Raw genomic sequence first — 19002 nt, forward strand, 5'->3', positions numbered from 1 at the left:
GAAGGTTTTGCTACTTGCAGTAGCAGTCGCAAGGCCTGTATTTCTCAGAAAGACAAGCAAGTGGCAAAGCCTAGAGAGAGACCCACATTTAAGCCCTTATCTTGTTCCTCTGGGCTCAGGGATGGAGTGAGAGGCTGCCATTCCTTGGGAGAGGGACAGACACTCCAGTTCAGCATAGGAATGAGCGAGAAAACCTCCAGCGATGTCACTTCAGGCAGTAGGAAGAGAGAGGGTGGAAAGGATTTTTCCTTGATGATAGGATACATGACAAACTCTCTCTCTGTTCACCATCCAGTCTCAAAGCTATAGATCTTAATATGGTAGACTTCATCTCCTGCTTATCTAAGAGGTCCCATAGGAGTCACACAAGAACACTGCCAGTGGTCCCCCAGGGCATGTAACCAGAGAAGAAGCCTTCCTGGCCACTGTCTTTCCTCTGGAACAGACTAGGAGATATGACTTCCTAGAAGGCATCTGACAGAATGCTTGCAGTTGTAATAAATACCCAAGCTACAATGATGTTGAAAATCAATACAATAATGAATTAGATTGTCCAGGACTGTTAATAAGTAGGATGCATTGGACAGCAAGCACTTAGGCACAAGTTATTCTTTTAGCTATTATAGTGGCCGTAAAAACCTTACCATTATTCATAAGGACATAGGTGTTTTTATCTCCTTGATTACCCTGGTCAGGCCAGCCTACATGTACATATACTTAACCCTGGCCTTTTAAATAAAAACCATCATTGTATCATCAATGATCACCATTAACTGAGACTGCTAACACTATCATGGCAGAAAATCAATACTAATTTGCTAACTGAAATCGTCTTCTGCTGTAGGGCAATACCCAAACACTCAGTAGTATTCAGAGACATTTAGCAATTGTATGAGAGCATCTGCAAAGACATAATGCCTGCCTAAGAGACCTGGTGGTAGACAAATTGTCTTCTATAAAGGGAAACTAAATGCTTTTATGGCTATTTACTTAACCATAAGATCAATAAGATACGTTATGTCAAATTGAATTTATACATGGCACTGACTTATATGGAGAACGTCAACCTACTTCTCTTAAAATATATAAACTGATAGGGTATTCAATGAAACTGAAAAGTCACTGGGTAAACTTTATTTTTATGTAATGTAAAATTACCTGGTAGAAGTCACTGCCACAGACCCAAGTCAAGCTTGGCAGAAGGCAGACCAATGCTGGACATTTAAATGAATAGCAAAATAACTCAAGTAATGGTTACAGAAATAACTAGATCATACCTGCTTCTTACAAGTACCTCTGAAAATGCATGTGTAGCTATAGCTATGCTAAAATCTTCTAGTCCAATTTAGTTTTACATTCTAGTCCACTTTACATTAAAAATAGACAATATCTCAGGCCTCTGATTTCTATGGAATTAACCTGAAATGGGAAAATGAGTCGGTAGGAGACTGTTCCTTATTCTGTTTTTTGTTTGTTTTGATGATACTAAATTTACATTTATCTTCTACCCTGACCCGATCTTTGTTGGGTTGAAGCAATTCTTTTTAGGTCAGTGTAAACATGCTCTGAGTTAGCATTTCCTGCTAGGCTTCCTTTCCAACCTGGTATGCTTCCCTTGCTAGGATTTCCTTGAAATTGCTGCCTTCAGAGATCACTGCCTGAGCCCCAAGTCATACCCCCGCCTTTCCAGCCTGAGTAAGAATATCACCCTGGCAAGATTGCTCTTCCCATTTAATGTCATGCTTTACCTTGTACTGTCACATATGCTGCGCTCTCCACGGACCCTTTTAAGTTGGTGGCTATACACTGGTAAAGTCCTTCATCCTCCTCTTTTACTCTCTCAATAAACAGCATTCGGCTTCCAGGCCCTAAAATTATTCCTGTGAAATGAAATATTTTGCAATGAGAGTGAGCCAGGATATAAACAAAAACAGGCCCTTGTGTAATAATATCTGCTTCAAGTTCTTCTCAAAAGAAATCTGAACAGCAAACGGCACAACACAATGTTATCTTCAGGAAAGCCAAATTTACTTGGTTATTTTGGGAATCTTTTGGAAATCAGTGTTTGCAAAGCGCTTGTGTGAGTGAAAAAGCTCCGCCTAAGGGAATGATCTTGGGAGCACTTGGTATCATGTATATTGATTAGCACTGTGCCTAGACTTTCATCCAAGTGAGTTCTTCAACATGCCTCCAAGTTTTGGAAAAAGGGTGGTCTGATTACTTAGTACTGCACTTACAGGTGTAGGTCTACACCAGAAGCAGCTTGAGCTTAGAGCATTTCCAAGACCCAGCTCCATGCATCTTCCCTGGCCTTATGGGCAGCAGACTTGCTTCAAATCTCACTTGCCCATGTGGCACAGAATGACGGGCTCCTTTTCGGATGGACCCCAGGTAGTGCAAAGAAAGGTCCCATGAGGTGCACCCTATAACATAGGAGTTACCTGAAGTTTTCAACACCTTGTTTATTCCAGATGGGTCAACCCAGAAGGCAGCCTGGGCAATATTTCAGCAAGTGAGGAAGAAGCAGGCAGCAGATTTGGCCTCAGGACTGCCTTTAAGGCACTGTACAGCCAGGAAATGTGCAGTCAAGTACATACTTGTGCATTTGGATCCATCAGAACTCCTGTCCCATCAAAATGTATTCCCACCACCTATTTCAGGCACCTAACTAAAGTGCTCTGACCTACACTCTAGAGACATCTTCCTGGCTCCTAACTTTACGTTACACCCAAGTCAGACACATATCTCTCATTTTATAAGATAGTGTTAATAATGCACATTACAAGGTGTTCACTGTAAAGCTTCCTGGAATTTGGCTCTAGATTAAGTTTAGTGTCTGAGCTGTGAGTCTGCACAGCCTCTCTTAGAGAAATCCTCAGAGTTTTTCCCAGCTGCCTTTATTCATGCTACAGTAATTCCAATGATGCAGTACAGAACCTGAAACACAAACTTTCTAAAAAGTTGTTACTGAAGATTAGATTCAAGTTCCTACAGACCAAACCTCCTTGAACATTTTTGCTGAGCCTGTAACACTAGCTCATTGTATGCTTCTGATCCAATGTGGAAGAACTCTTCCGTGACTGTGGTGCCATCAGAGCTGGACATGTAGCCTTAGCTGATCTTTGAAACCATATTCTGGACACAGCAGTATCTCCCAACATTTTCCTGTAGCAGCAGCATGCCAGCTGGGAAGCTGTTGCTTTCTGCTGCGTGAGACCTGGATTCCCTGGCTGCTGGCAGATGCATTTCAGTTTTAGAGACCTCAGATAAGGAATGAGTTTGGTGGCTAGGCTGTGAACCTGGAACAGACTTGGCATGACTGACTGCAGACTCCCACTGGTACTCCTAATGCACATCACTCAAGCTTGGTTTTCTCCTGACTAGCTAAACGCTGGCCAAGACACCTGATCCTTAGACTCCCTCTATAGTAAATGGAGAGAAATATGTTTCTCTGGAGATGAGTCTTCTAAGATGCAAATTGAGAGCTATATTTTTTCCACTGACTCTATAGACACCTGTTGTGCCTACACCTCCAGCCTGGCTGAGGTTTTGAAGTGAGACAGAATAAGCCTGACCACCTGTGCTGCTGCCTGCCTGCCTGTAACACCCAGGAAATATTCCTTCCTTACATCTGGGTGCCGATGTCAATGACTCTGCAAATGGCTACCTAAGGCAAACGGGTAAATAAAACGGCTGTAAGAGGTAAGCAAGTACACAGAGCTCTCACCTGATTCTTGCTGTATTTCCTCATGGTTTTTAAACCAGGATATCTGGGGCTCAGGGATGCCACGAACCTGGCACTCCAACATGGCTGAGTTACTGGTGTTCACTGTCTGATCCGTAAGGTGCCGGAGCAGGGCTGGTGCCTCTTGAGCTACAAGACAAAACAACACCTCCGTTTTACATTCCTGTAACTGTGGGGGTTTAAATATCTTCCCTGCAAGAATTTTACTGATGTAAACAGCTATGGCTGTTCTACCAAGGTCATTGTTCACAGATTTTATTTACCGTTCCAGTTTGCTTAAGAGTGTCTGGTGTGTAGAGTACTCCCATTACCCAGCAGTAGCAGATTATGAGGACCAATGAAGACCCAGTGCTGACATTGTTTAAAAGATTTCCTCCCTTCTATTACCAACCACATTTGTTTATTGAAAGCAACAAGCTTCTATGAAAGCTCAGAGTTTCACTTCATCAGAAGAAGCAAAATATGACACCAAAGTTTTTGACAATTAGCAGGACACCCTTGTAGCAGAGTATCTCTGCGTTACTGATAGCACCATGCAGCTCTGTACACCGCAATACCCATGAATGTGACTTTTGTAATTTACTTACTTTAAAGAGTGGTTACAAATCATATTCAGTAAACTCACATCATCTAAAACCAGAAAGCATAAGCACAAAAGCATTGTGTTACATGTCCCAAAGTCTTCATAAATTCTTCCACTTTTGCCTTTCACATACTTAGCTGAACACAACAAGGCCTGGCCAAACCACACCACAGCCCGGCTGCCAAAACTGCACTGGTGAGAAATGCACCCATGTCCTCTGGCGGCCACAGACGCTGGAAACCTGGACAGCAGGGGCCGAAGCTGAGTGCTTGCAGGCCACACAGCACAGCAACACCACTCCTGTTTTACTTTTATCTACTGACATTCATACGAACGCAATGTAACAAAACACATTTCCATGACAGTCAGTGACAATGAGTACTGGAAGTGCATCTCATCTGTTCTGCTTCTGCTCAAGGGCCTCCCAGAAGGGCATTTCAAAAACACTCTGTAAACATCATGTTAAAGTCATCCCTGAAAGAAGCAAAACAATGAATCTTTCTCATCCTCATTTCAAACCTTTGCCACTCCTTCCCCTATTTTGTACAGAGCTAAAAGCTGTTCTGAGAAAGACCAAGATATCTGCAATGTTTATACACATGATATGGCAACATCTTTCTGTTACATTTGCAACTCTCACATCATCCTTTTTGGTATTTTGGTCCCTTTTAAAGCAGTGATGGAGAATCCAGGAAGCTCCTGAGCAACCTCACAGATGCAAATGCTCTGCAGATTCCCTCAAATTCCCCAGTCTTGCAAGAACTGATTATTTGCAGTCTTTCCCTTCAAGGACATTGCCAGGATCAGCAGTTACTAACATGGTAAAACACACATTACAAAATATGAAATAAAAGAAACCAAACCAAAACAAAGCAGAAACCAACTCTATGCAAATATTTTCTTTTAGACTGCAATAGATAACAGTACACCAAGTACAAGTATAGTATCAGCTGAATTTCTGATATCCTGTCTTTGGAAGACTATTCTGTATCCTTTCAGAAAAAAACAACTATCAGACATTTCCAGCTTCACAATCATTCTGTTACCAACCATAAATGAAAACTCTCCAGAAGAAGTAACCACCTATGTATCACCAGCTTATGCAGTGTGCTTGAACCCCGTAGTCCTAAAAGCACTTTTAAAGTAGGCTGTCTTTGCTATGCTCCTACCCCTTGAAATTAATTCCAGCAGAGTCATGACCCTGCAAAGACCAGTTTGGGCTTTTCTGAGCTGCAAGTCTGTAAATTCTACAGGCAGTGCTATTTTTTGTTTACAGTTTAGTAAACAATCTGTTCTCGCTTCCCAAACAGTAATGTTCATGAGAGATGCTGTAAAGTAAATTCTTCATCAAATACCTACACAATGACATGGTCAACAATACTTGTCTTGCAGCCAAGAAGGTTGCCCTCTCCTCATTGGCACCTTGCCTTGATTTTTGCATAGTTCTCATTTTTCACAACACAGTCTGTCTATGAACAGGCACTCTCTGACATGTGTCTATGTACGTATGCTCCTCATTTCTCCTTTATCAGTGGTCTCTGACGGACACCCCAGCCCAGACATCCAAAATGAAGGCGGACAAGATGACACAACAAAGGCAAATCACACATTCTGTGAGTTATTTGTGATTAATTTTAATTTGTTTATAGCCATACACTAAAGATGGGTTTTCATATTAAGAAAAACTTTTTTTTTTCTTAAAAGTTAGATCCAGTCACCATTCACATACTTTCAATAATTTCTCTGCTGTAATCAGCTGTTTTTTAAAGGATTTTGTCAACCTGAGGATTATTCTCTTTTGCAAACCACCCATTTTCTCCCATTCATTTTTGCAGTGAAGCCAAGAGGGGGAGTTTCCAATGCCCTGCTCCATTCACCCTGAAGCTGAGGGGCTGCCCTGGCTGCCAGCACGCACAGTGCAGGGCTCAGCAGCCGGGGCAGCGCCCCGGGCTCGTCCCCAGCCCTGGTACCGGCCCACAAACGCTGCCCTGCTGGGCCAAACTCTGCTCTCAGTGCCCCTGGGGAACTTCATTGTAGGCAGAGCCTGGCCCAAGGGAGCGACAGGAGGGGGTCACAGAGGGGAGAAGGGGATGCTGGTGTTAAAGCACTCAGTGACCCAGGGTGGCAAGGAGGGAAAATTTGCATTTCCAAAAGCATACAATGGCAAATGGGGGGAAAATATTACAATTTGTTAATTTTGGGATATACTTTGGCATTCCATCCATTTTTGACCTTTGTTATGGTTATGTTGTCTGTTCACTTATTTTTATTAACCAGTACAAAAATATAAATACAAGCTTTAATTTTAACACTTAAAAACCCCAAGAAATATAATTCACACCTTTCTCCCTAGATAATATATTACACAACAGAAAGCAGAGAAACTCCCCAAACTGATGAGATTATCCAGTCATCTGAGGACATCAAAAGTGACATCAGTAGTTTTTATCTGGCCACCAAGAACTGCTTTCCCCAAACGTTTCCAGTGAGGTTTCTCTGTGCCTCCCAACACGGGCAGCCACACTGGGATATTGCAACATCCTTGCACAGTGTGGCCTTCTGAGCGCTGGTCGAGCCCAGGCTGGCAGGACGTCCACCCAGTAGTGATACACATAATCACAATTCACAACAATTTCACAGAGGAACAGTCTGATTGCCACATCTCTTTTTTTGACCCAAACTCATATTGCTTGGCAACTGGCTGCTACAAGTCATCACGCTCCAGCTCCCAAGGCCATGGAAAATTCATAATGTCCTGTCATTACCGCCCACCTTGCCATCAAATGTCTTCTCACAAAATAGCCTCATAAAAAAAGGGGATTCTGTATTGTAATCCTTTTGAACACTTGCAAATGCTAAAGAGTGCACTTGCCCCGTTTTTAAGCAGTCACTAATGATTTCGCTTGCTTTTTAGCCATATTTGAGAAAAAAAGAGACCCAGGCCCCTTTGCAAGAACACATTGTTTCTGGAAGCCATCACACTAATAATGAACAAAAGAGCTACTGTATACAAGCAGGCTATAGGTGACATTTCAAGATATAAATGATTATTCTTTTCTTTACTGTGACAACTTCCAGGTTATCAATTGTTTTCTAAGCATTTTAGGCTCCATGAAACTGGCATTATGGGGAAATGCTATTGTTTACCCTTTCACACTTGACAAAAGCAATTCCCACGTGAAAGACAAGTTTAGCCGTGGGACACAGTCTCGATACCTAAAGGAGGAAATAGTCTGGTGAGTTCCCAAGCGCAAGAAACTGTCATGTTGTCACCCTCTATTTTAAAAGCACAGCCACTTTGTTCCTTTGCTGTAGCTATTTTGGTCACTACGGACTGTTTTTGTTATGGCTTATGTAAATGCTATATAAATGATCAATCATAAATGTAACCAAAAATAATAAAAGCTATGTATTGTAAAAAAATAAAGTTATCAGATCTATTAAAAATAGTAGCTTCTTCCTTATACAGAATTTATAATACACAGAAACATCTCATAGCAAAATCATGACAAAGGAAAAAAAAGGGGAAGCGCTCACAAGGAAGTTTTAGGTTGCCCTTAATTCTCCTTCAGCAGTTTGGCTGGTTCTTAATCCCCATAATAAATCCAATTGTCATTTGCATACCAAAAGCAATGAATATTTTTAATGGCTTCAATTTCAAATTTGTATTTTTAAAAACATATTAAACAACTCACTGTGCTGGCTGCAACCTTGTCAGTCGTGTTAGTGTAATATTTCTCATTTAATAAAATAAGTACAACATTACAAATTCCTGTGTCTTCAGGCCAGGAGCAATACTCACACTTTTATCAGTAGCTTTTTACATTAGTGCAGAACTGACTTTAAAAATTGACCAACACAGCAACTGGAAGTCTACCTGGATTTATTTGGAGAAACATGGTTCACGTCTGTCAGTTTTAAAATCATCATTATTATAAATGATATAATAGGTCTGTGCATTATATCCACATTTTTATTTCTTCCCTGCATACTTCCTTTAGAAGATAGTTTTTAAGATTAATGTACTTTAGTGTAGAAAATAATTTCAAATAAATAAGCATTAGAACTTGCTCAGCAGGTAATATTTATAAGTCCATCAAGATCAGATTAAAATAAAAAATATATAATCCAGTCAATCTCAACCTGAATTGTGCTCATTCTGCACATTAAAGTTAACTTATTAAATGTCCGTTGTTGACTGAAAACAGCAGTTTTTAAAGTTAATCAGTTTATTCAGCTTTGACACTTTTGACGAGGCCGATATCAAAGTGGAAGAAAAGATTGATCCAAAGTTTTCCTTATCGCTCAGTAGGAGACAGCAAAAGAAAAAATAACATGCAAAATGTAGCACAGGGGATCTTCCAAACCCCAGCTTCCACGTGCCTTGTCAAAGCAGAAAACACTCGTCTGAACTCAACTGGAAGCTCACGTGTTATGATTTTGTTTGCTATTCCTCCTACGTCCAACCCATGGGGGAATGTGCACCACCTCAGGGCCTGAAAGGTAGCAACAGTAATAAAAAAATCAAGATGATATGAGACACCTGTTACTGTTTAATGAGTCCTTTAATGTTTTACATTGCTTTGTGTTGTACAATCATTCCTTGTGCTTTTATATTTGAGGATCCGAGAGTAAACAGCCTTTTTGTTGCAGTGCTCACCTCTGATTGTAACGTCTTTCTTTTGAAGCACTTCTTTCCCCGTGTATATGTTCCTTGCTCGGCAGGCATAGGTGCCCGAGTGTGCCAGGGAAACATTCTTGATGGTCAGAGTGAGGGTGATGGAGTACTCCTTGTTGAGAGACCTTTTGGCTTTTGTTTGATTGTTGACTGTCCTCGGTAAAATCCAAGCAATGTCTTTGTACAAGAATTTGTTGGCCGAACAGGACAATACCAAACTCTCTCCTTCGATGGGCATTTTTTCCATACTAATATGGAATCCACTTGGTACATCTGTCAAAAATCAAGCACACTTTTTAGTTTATATGAAGTGAATGAGCCAAAATTAACACAGCATAAATTTTCCCCTTTATCGGGAAGCCTTTGAACTAATCAATGTCGTCGTCTTCCTGCTGAAGCCTCTAATCTTTCCTTTCATATACTAGGCTCCAGCTATTACAATTTGTCTTGGAGCTATGAGACACTTGGGCTCAGACATCAGTTGGTGTAAGCTGAAGTCTCTCTTGGAAGTAATGAGTTTGTGTAAATGTTATGCCAAGTTAAGACAGGCCGGGGCAAGGTACCAAAAGCAGAATTATTTAAAGACAGCACAGTGGGACTATGAAAAAGGACAAAAATTCTCATCTCAGCTCCAGCTTGTGAACTGCATGAAAGAAAATGAATTTCAAGAGGACAGTAGGAAAATACTGCAGCTCATCGTGCTTGGCAATATTGTTTTCTTGCCATTCATGAGTATTCAGAAAAATTATGTCTATTCCTCAGAAATGCTTCAAATCCTGAGAAATTAGTGTATCTGTGATTACACAGCTGACATTTCCCTTGGAACAGAGGTATTTACCGTCCATGCATTTAAAGCATGTCAGCCATCCAAAAGCAAAGTAGAAATAGTACCAGCTGTGTGTGAGCATGACTAGGATGAAGACCACTCTATTCAGACTGCTTGTCATTAAACATAGATGAATAATATTTCCACCTGAGAGAAATCATCATGCCAACCATTTACTAAGCTTAAATATGACTTAAGTTTTCACAAAGATTTTTCAGAGCAGAGAGTTGAGGCAGGAATAATTTAACAAACAATGTAAAAAGTCATACTTAAAAAAGTCGTGTTTGCAGTTCATTGTAATGTTACTGCAGCTTCCTCTGCCTGGGGAGTGGTGCAGACCCGCAGTAGTGCCGACTGCCTCCCGGCTGCCTCCACCTGGGCCTCATCCCTCCAGTGAAGGAGCATTATGCCACTGACCTCAGTGAAAGTAGAAGCAAGTTCCTGAGAGAAAGCACTTCCAAGTTTTACTCCTAGAATGCAACCTCTCTTCGTTTATTTGTAGCCAATATTCTGATAAAGTAATTTCCTTCTTCTCGGTCAACTGACTTCGACTTTGGCCATTCTCAATTGTTCTTTCACTGCTAATTGCTACAGCACTTGGCTGTGAACCTGACTTAAATTCACAAGAATGGTTTCATCTTTCATAATGGAGAATTATGCCTTCTTTTCTTGTGTCTTAGAGCATGAACAGCTCAACACCAACTTACATTCACTTCTACGCTTACCGATGTTGCTTTGGGTATAATGTCACAGCAGCAGAGACGCATAAAGAGTAGATCTTCAGTGAATAGTATGCCATACATTATTTCAGCAAGCTCTTTCACTGATTGACCAACACATCAGAAAACTTCTCCCCGAATCCCCACAATGCAAACTAGGCTGCTTTGCCTCCCCAGGGGGACCACAAATTTGACTTGCACACTGCTGCCGTTCAAAGTTCTGGCTGTTGGAAGTCTGGCATCAGTTGCTCCCTTTGATATCCTCTTTCCACACTTAGCCTTGACTGTTAAACACAGGGTAAATGAGCTCCTGCAAGTCCTGGATTGAAATTTCCTCTGACTGTAGATGCCTTCCAGGCAGAGACCTGGTTTCTGTTGGTTGAACTTCTTGTGCCCTTGCAGTGAGAGCAAAGTGTGTGCCTGTCACCAGCTGTAGTTCTGGTGGGGAGTCCGAAGACCAGCCTAATGGAGGCAGTGATACTACCACATTAGGTGGGATATTAAAGCTGTGTGTTGACTTGTTCCTCTTACAATTTATTGGGATCCCTTTTTTTTCCCTCTCTCCAGCAATCAAAACTAAAAGAAAAAATTTTAATTTAATGAACTCATCTATCAGCGACTATCATCAGCATCCTTTTGATATGTAAGGGCACATGGTGCCAGATTCTGGTCTCAGTTAAGAACACATCGACTGCGAGTGTTACTAAGATGAAACCTTTCCTTGCAGGAAGTACAGAATATTTAGCCTAAGCCATCAAATCGTAGACAACTACTTGAATGTAGTTGTTTTGTGTATGGACAAAACTTTACAGCCCATGGAGTAACACAGGCACCTCCAGAGGGAAATGCAACCCACGGCCTTAAGATGAGTCAAATTCCAGGGATCCTGATCCCTCATACTTTAATATGAAATGATCCACCACGACCAGCTTAAGCTTAGCTACCTAACTTTAAGATTTAAGTCAGAGGAAGTGAATCCTGTGCCTGATTTTGGTAAAAAGCATTGAATTCAGACACACTTAAAAACATTCAAGAGGTCAAAGTTTTGATTGTGGTTAAGTATTTGGATCAAAGAAATTGCTGCATCTTGCTCACTGTACATATCAAATTGTTCTGATATGTGCTGGGAAAGCCAGGGTATGGGTCTGAAATACTGCTAATTTTTGGCTTTCGCAGATGCCAGCGCTCAGCAAAAGCAAGGAAGAGCCAAGCAAAACTCTTAAGATGAAACTAAATATCCCCTGGGACTGAGGCAAATGAACTATTTTTAACATAAAAGGATAGCGTGCCAACAGAATAGTATAGTTGCAACTACTTCCATGTTGTCAGGTCTGGAGGCCTTCCTAGATGTGTCTTCTGTGAAGAAAGACTATTTTCTGAATAAATCTAGGGACGAAAGCAAAATGCACAGGATTCCAAGCGAACCATTTGTTTAAAGGCTACAAGCCCCCTAATATATGACACCTCTCAACAATTGTTACAGACTCAGGCTAGCTAAATAATGTGGCTGGGAATAATGTAAAAGGGTTTTATTTACTTTAGTGATTTGAAGCTTCCTGTGGAAATAGCTCCCAGGTTTCCTGATGGAAGATTTTGTTTATCTTTGCCAAGCACCATCAGGAATCTCAAAATAAAATGCGCTTAGTGACATTGGGAAACCAGGGAGATAAGGCAGAGCTGTTCCTGTTTCACCCTCTGTAATTGCAAACACACCCATGGGCCTGCTGTGTGCCAGCAAAACAGCCCAAAATGTAGGGAAAGGGGCAGGCTGGAGGGAAGGGGGCTACCACAGTTAAATTTGGCATTATGGCTACTGTTTCCATATCAATGAGCAGGACAGCTTTCAGAAATCACCTTTCCACATTGCTTTTATATAAGGCTTATAACTACTTTTGTGCCCTGAACAAAGATTTGCTTGTAGAGGTAAGCCAGTGTGACAACACCCCAGAAATGTCCATTTGACAGAGGGAAGGAAAGCTATGGCAGAGCCCATGGAGCTCATGTCCTACACTCTCAGGCACAGGGTATAAAAGTATCCAACTCTCAAACCTCCCAGAAACACATCCGTAAGTTGCACTTCAAGTCCAGAAATAATGAGATTTACAATAACTTAAGAAAGGGCTTTTTCTTACTGGGTCCTCTCTGCTATACCTTCTTGCACTTATTTCCTCAGATCTACCTTTCACTGAAGGGGTGGAACATGCCTCTGCCAAACTAGGGTTGCTGGGACAAGCTTTGCCTTTCCACCACCTTCCCAATGGTTTCTGCCTATAGAAAAGAGACTCCTTACACCACCACAGCTGCTTCACTGGAGCACATGTGTTTTCTAATCCTCAGGATAAGGCCTGAAGGAGATTGCCTCCAAGGAAAGGGATTCTTCCTATTCAGGACAGACTTTGTCTCCATCTGCTCTTTAGAGTCCTTTCTGGCTTCTCCCATTTACAAAGGGCAGCAGCTCCTCTTCCAACAAGGGATCACCTTCTCCTGCGTAGACACTTCTCTTACACCTATTTTTGTGTGGTTCAGGCTAGCTTCGCATGGTGCCAGCAGACCCAACAACATAAGAAAAACTAGCTCCATGCTGTCGTATGAGACCTGAAGTATTGGTTTTGGACTCATCAGAAGGAAATACTATGCATATGAAACACAGGCTGTTAGCCAGCCACAGCAGTTTGGTCTCAGCCTGATGGAGGAGGATTATGATTACACTGCGCGAGCCTAACCGATGCGCTATGTGCACAAACCAGAAGAATGAGCCTAACTTGATTTTTGTAGGGACAAAACAGCAGCATTGTTTAAACAAACTGCCTTCAATCAGTGCCACTGAGTGTCAGTGGATGATCAGGACTTTCCATGTCATATAATCAAAGTGCTCATCTCCAGGAACTCAAAGGACAAATGCATTTCAACTTCACCACCCTATATAGAAAGTTTGTCACCAGTCAAGATATTAAGAATGTCCAAGCCATAATAAAGCAGCCACTCCTCTTTCTGAACACCAGCCAATATAAGAGTCTTCAAAGGAAAGTAATAATATTTTGCATGTTCTCATGCAAGCTTTGGTATCAAGGAGAAGGATTTCCTTCTATCCCTGGTCAAGATCTAAGAATGCGAGTGTAAGTAGGGAAACGAACTCCTTCATGTCACAGCACTAAAATATCCGAAACCTCCACCAAAACTTTGAAAGGGAGATTTGGGTACAACAAATGGAGCCCACCAAACTTCACCTTCATTTGGTTTCAGGATCTTCCATGTGACATTTTGAAGACTGAGGAATAAGGGCTAGAGAAGGCCAAATTCAGCATCTTGCACATGAAAAGTGTGACAGCCTCCATGAGTGACTCTTGGTGGCTGCTTGAAGTTACATGTGAAGTCCCTACATAAAGATGAGAATACAGCTCCATTGGCATGTTCATTTATGGAGAACTATGTGTCATTTAGATTTCTGTCCAAGAAGACACAATGTAAGGATAGGGAAGAAAGCAAAATTGTGATCTGAGAGCGAGGACAGCAGTCATCTTCAAGGTGGCAAATGTTCTTGTCACATCCATTAATAGAACATGGAGATGTTCTTTTTGTTTCTGCATTTTAACAAACAACCTGCTTATGTGTCACTCATCTGTTTAGACTTCAATAACTACTTCTCATGCTTGTTACCAGTTTTCTATATTTATAGATAATTGGCACTTTCTAAATGTGGAAATGTATTACTACAGCTAGTCAGAATATTTAAAAATATAAATTTTGGTCCACAAAATCAGCAGGAGGGACATTTTTCAAAGAAGTTTTCTTTCTTTTTTTTTTTAACCAAATCTAGTGAGTGTGTGTCTACTCTCTTTTGATATCTTTCAGTATAGTAAAAGGATGAGTTTCACTTACATCACTCATCAGAATGATAAGCGAGAGACTGACAACAGAAACAGGTAAGAAAAACAACAAAAATTAAATAGGATACATTAAAATTATTTTCACCTTTCAGCTCCATGATTATGATTTTGGGATTAAAGTATCAGAATGTTTTAACTTTTTTGACTTTTCTCATATTTTGTAACAAATTTAATGTCTTTAATGACGTACACTAAAAGTTGTCATCAGCCTAAATGCTCTATGAACAGCCACTTTGTTAACAAAATGACATCTTTTGCCAGAAAACACTTCTTTTGTTATGGCATCTGCAGACATTATCTAAATAATGCAGTAGTTATTCTCAAAAACTCGTTGTGGCTTTTCTTCAGTAATTCCTGAAATAAAATATTTAATCATTTGTTTCTGAACCTGCAAACACTTGCATATACCTAGTAATGGAAAAATAACTGGTAACGTACTCATATGTGCAGCTAACACAATGAGTTTTCTCGGTACCATGGCCCAAATGACATCCAAGGTTGTCTTTCTCAGAAAAGGGAGCAGAACTCTCTAGGTTATACCCTGCCACTTTTCTACCTACAAGTTGCCATAGTCCCTGAATGCTGTGAGAGGCTGCCCAGGCACCCCAGGCATCCCTCCTCTGGCACGACTCTGCCTGCAGGCACCAGCAGTGCTCTGGGCACTACGTTGTGAGATCTCCTGGTCGGCAGCAGGATGAGGCTTTAGACACCGTCGGTGTCACACACAAAACTGGTTACTGGTGTATGAAAATACACTAAAATGTCATGTATGGAATGACTGCAGAGGCTAGGTGGTTTAAATGGGGGAATTAGAGGTTGCTTTATTTGTGAGAATTTGTGTCATGCATGGTGGGATACTTGATGGAGGGATGAGTCATTCACCAAATTCGGTGTCCTTCTTAGAAATCCAGACCACCTGCTGTGAAAAACCCTTCCAGGATCACCCAAAATCATGTTTTGAGTTTACAGGTGCACACATTACAACAATTCTCAGACTGTGGTATATGAAAAAAGCCACAACGGCCTAACAGTTAGAAACCCAGGACCAGGAAACATGTTTGGCTCCAATGGGGACTAGATCTTACCTGTCACAATAAAGCTGACATTTCTTTTGGCTTTTCCCACTTTGTTGGTTGCCACACAGCTGTAGATTCCGGAAGATTTTGCTTCAGCTACAACGAGAGTGCTAGCAGTCTGTGAAAGAGAGAAGAGGTTTAGCTCTTGTTGGGTCAGGAACTCAATTAAACCTTCCCTTCCCTTTTTCCTAAGTCACTGTTGACAGTCCCATGATTCGGTCTCTCCATTCGTTCAGCGACAGGCACCACTGGGGCTATTTAATAGATGTCACCATATACAGTTTTGGAAAGGGTGGAAGAATAATAGAAAACAAGCTCCTTAGGTGACCCTTATATTATCAGAGCCATCATAACCAAAAATCTTTGAATGTGTCTTTCAGGTTGATTTACCTCTTGCTTCTGATGTAATGATGAGATACAAAACATGAAGTGTGACACAATGTGGTTCACCCAAGGAGATGAGCAGCCTGTAGGGCAGCCAGACGGCAAAGGGAATAGGTAAGGAATGCCTCAGCTGCTTGGATAATGATGGGAGAAAAATTAGCTCCCTTTGGCACTAAATGCATTTGATTTCTCTTTCATTTTCTCAAGTGTCAGGTGAGAAAGGACAGGGGCAAAAGAGATGTTTACTCATCCTCTTTTGGAGTATTTCCTCTTCTTGGACTTCATATTTCTATTATTAAATAATATTAAGTCAGGTTTCTTTACATTGTATACTATCACCATCTTAAGAGGTTCAGCACACTAAATATTTTCACAAAGTGATATGACTTGCAAGATGGGACCTTGGAAGGCCAGGGACCGACACCGCCTAATGTGCCTTTAGAAAAATAAAAAATATTGTAATAATAAGACTTATACCTTCACAGAGATAGAAAGCCGTGTTATAATGGCTTGAGCGCTAAGTGAAAGAAGAAAATTATGCAGAAACAACTGAGATGTTATTTTGATATGGAGCTGAGATGTGGGGCATGCACATGGAGCTCAGCAGTGGGACATGCTCTCAGGTACAACTTTGTAGCTTAATTTTCTGTCTTGGTCTCCATTTTACTTCTGTAACATATGCATTGGCTGGAATTACAGGCAGAGCTGGGGCAGTGACGAAAGGAAATTGTGTGGCCGCAGAATCCTGATGTTTGCAATTATTTGGCTTTTCTAAAAACCTTCAAAATAATTTTTATGCAATTAATACATTCTTTTAAGTCTGCCTGATTGCTGGAGTCCGGAGACAAGAGGGTGAGTCAGTAATAAATAAGGACCGGTTATCTACATTGCCACATAAACACTAGCTGAACATTTGCACTGCTTCTATGTCTCCTACTCAGAGATTTCATGGCTATCCCCAAACTCCTTGTTGAACCCCTAAATAATATACATTGCCTGGTTTCCCAAAACATTCTTTAGTAGAAAGAGTCTATTACTTCTACTAAAGCAAACACAGTGGAGTCAGGTTGTTTGATTTTGGCTTATTTCTTTTAGAAAGCTGCCCTATGGCAAACTCAGGACTACAAGTGATGCTAATAGCACCTCTACCCTGTTAAGCTGTCTCAGTGGTCAGCTACCTGTTTGCTAACAAACTACATCTCATTTCTAGCTAGAATTTTTCTAACCTACCTTTTTGGCTCTTCTGTGAGATGAAAGAGGCTCAGTAATAGCAGATAGATAATTACAGCCCATAAAAAAAAAATCATCCTGTTTTGCTACATTCAGTGGGCTGACCTCTACAAATTCCTGATTATAAAGCACGGGTCCAGCCCTGTCTATATTTTGTCATTCTCTTTGAATTCCTTCCAGTTTTTAAACATAATTTTGTAAAGTGTGGACACAGGGCCCAGCAGTAGGATTCCTGCAGCCGTTTTATCAACACTAACTCAGAATAGAAGGAAGTCCCATAACATCTGCCAGATGGCTAATGCGGGTGGTTAAAAACTGCTTCTGCCCCTCCAGACTTTCCACCACAAAATTAGCCTTTTTGCATTAATTGGTATTACCTCATAGCAACTTTGCCCAGGTAGGAACAGTGACCTAAAATGCACAGTGAAGGAGAATTAAGCTCTTACTTTCTGACTTCAGGACACCTGGCTTTATTCTACTACACCCAGAACTGAAGCATTTCTGAGCCTGAAAAATATGTGTCAATTATTCATCCCTCAATTATTCCAATGGTTTGGAAATCTTTTCGTATTATAAAAATGCATTTTGTCCTGACATTACCAGGTATTAGTACTTAACGAAAACTTGTGCATCCTGAGTTTTATTGCTCCAGCCCACTATGGTCTGATTATTACTTTTATTACATTGGGGACTGCACATAAAGTCACACTTAAGCAGTATGACTGCACTTACTGACTGGAGTGGTTATAGCTTATGCCTTTTCCTGCATATTAAATTACTCTGGAGAACATTCCTCAGCACCGAAATTCAGTAATTTAAGCTGAATACTTTTCCCCAGTATTGTTTTGGTTTTGACCAACTTGCACTGTCTCCTCTAGCACGGGCCAAGGATGACTCCCATGAGGCTACTTCCATGCAACCAATGTCTTTTGGAGGGTAAGAGAGGTAAATCTTATGAACAGGCCTTGGTGGCAAAAAGCAGTCATTGGTATGTTTACTTGACTAAAGAAGAGAAAGCCATAGTGTCTAGGAAAAAGCAAGACTGACTTTGGAACAGAACAGAATATTTTAGAGACATGTCTCTGCATAAATCTTTTAGCTTATAAATTAGTCATAAGGATAAGATAATATATCTTTAAATAGTTTGTGAGCCCTCCAGTGGTGCAGTCTGTGTTCTACATTGTGGATGCCAGCCAAAACCAACCAGAGAAGCAGTGTGTACAAAACTAAGCCTGGCACGTTGTTGTTTATTGAGCAATTATGGCTGGCTGAGATCAGTCAGTGCTACATGGTTCCTCTATACATCTATTGCTGCAAGAGGAGGAAGAGAAAAAGTTCTTACAGCCTTGTATCATCTGGCTTTGCAACAGAGAGTTTCAGGCCCTGGATTTGCAACAGCATTATATACAGAAAGTCTGAATCCAGTTGACATGATCAGACAGAACAGGGAAAATCCTTCCGGGCATGCTTGGCACCTTGAGCATCATCTGTCCACAAACCCCATTTACTACCAAAGCTTTGATCTTTCATTCCACCTTTCTGCACCCATCATCTCAGCTGAAGCATTACACTACAGGCTCATCTCAAAGCCAAGAGCTAGGGAAGGAAATCCCACACTGCTGCTGCTTCTGCCAGCAAATAAAAGAGGTATACGCAGAAATCCTTGGAGGTGGAAAAAGATTTTACAGATTTGTTCATGGTGGAAACTCTTGAGGAAAAGACTGGGGGGAAAAGAGAGTGCAAAGCAACTGTCATGACTGTTGTGCTAGGAGTCAGGGTGCACCAGTCTTTCCCCTGGAGGGTCAGTTTGTCTTTCTATTATCTCAAAGTAGTTGAGATAGAGGATTCCCACCCCACCAGCTGATGGCAGAGAA

At 41.1% G+C, this 19002-nt stretch overlaps 1 protein-coding gene across 2 annotated transcripts in view; it reads right to left on the minus strand.

Moving 5' to 3' along the window:
• The window catches only part of FLT1 (fms related receptor tyrosine kinase 1), a 112355-nt gene that overhangs the window by 33015 nt on the left and 60338 nt on the right, over positions 1-19002 (minus strand). The window contains exons 12-15 of one of the 2 annotated variants that reach the window (XM_075084226.1): positions 15524-15632; positions 8989-9279; positions 3728-3874; positions 1749-1880 (exon numbers count right to left, since the gene is read on the minus strand). In XM_075084226.1, coding sequence (XP_074940327.1) covers positions 1749-1880; positions 3728-3874; positions 8989-9279; positions 15524-15632 — 679 coding nt within the window. Of the gene's footprint in view, positions 1-1748; positions 1881-3727; positions 3875-8618; positions 8825-8988; positions 9280-15523; positions 15633-19002 lie in introns of those variants that run through there. The other variant, XM_075084233.1, reaches the window with a different exon arrangement.

Source organism: Phalacrocorax aristotelis, chromosome 1 (assembly GCF_949628215.1).
Source record: "Phalacrocorax aristotelis chromosome 1, bGulAri2.1, whole genome shotgun sequence".
NCBI classification, from domain to species: Eukaryota; Metazoa; Chordata; class Aves; order Suliformes; family Phalacrocoracidae; genus Phalacrocorax; species Phalacrocorax aristotelis.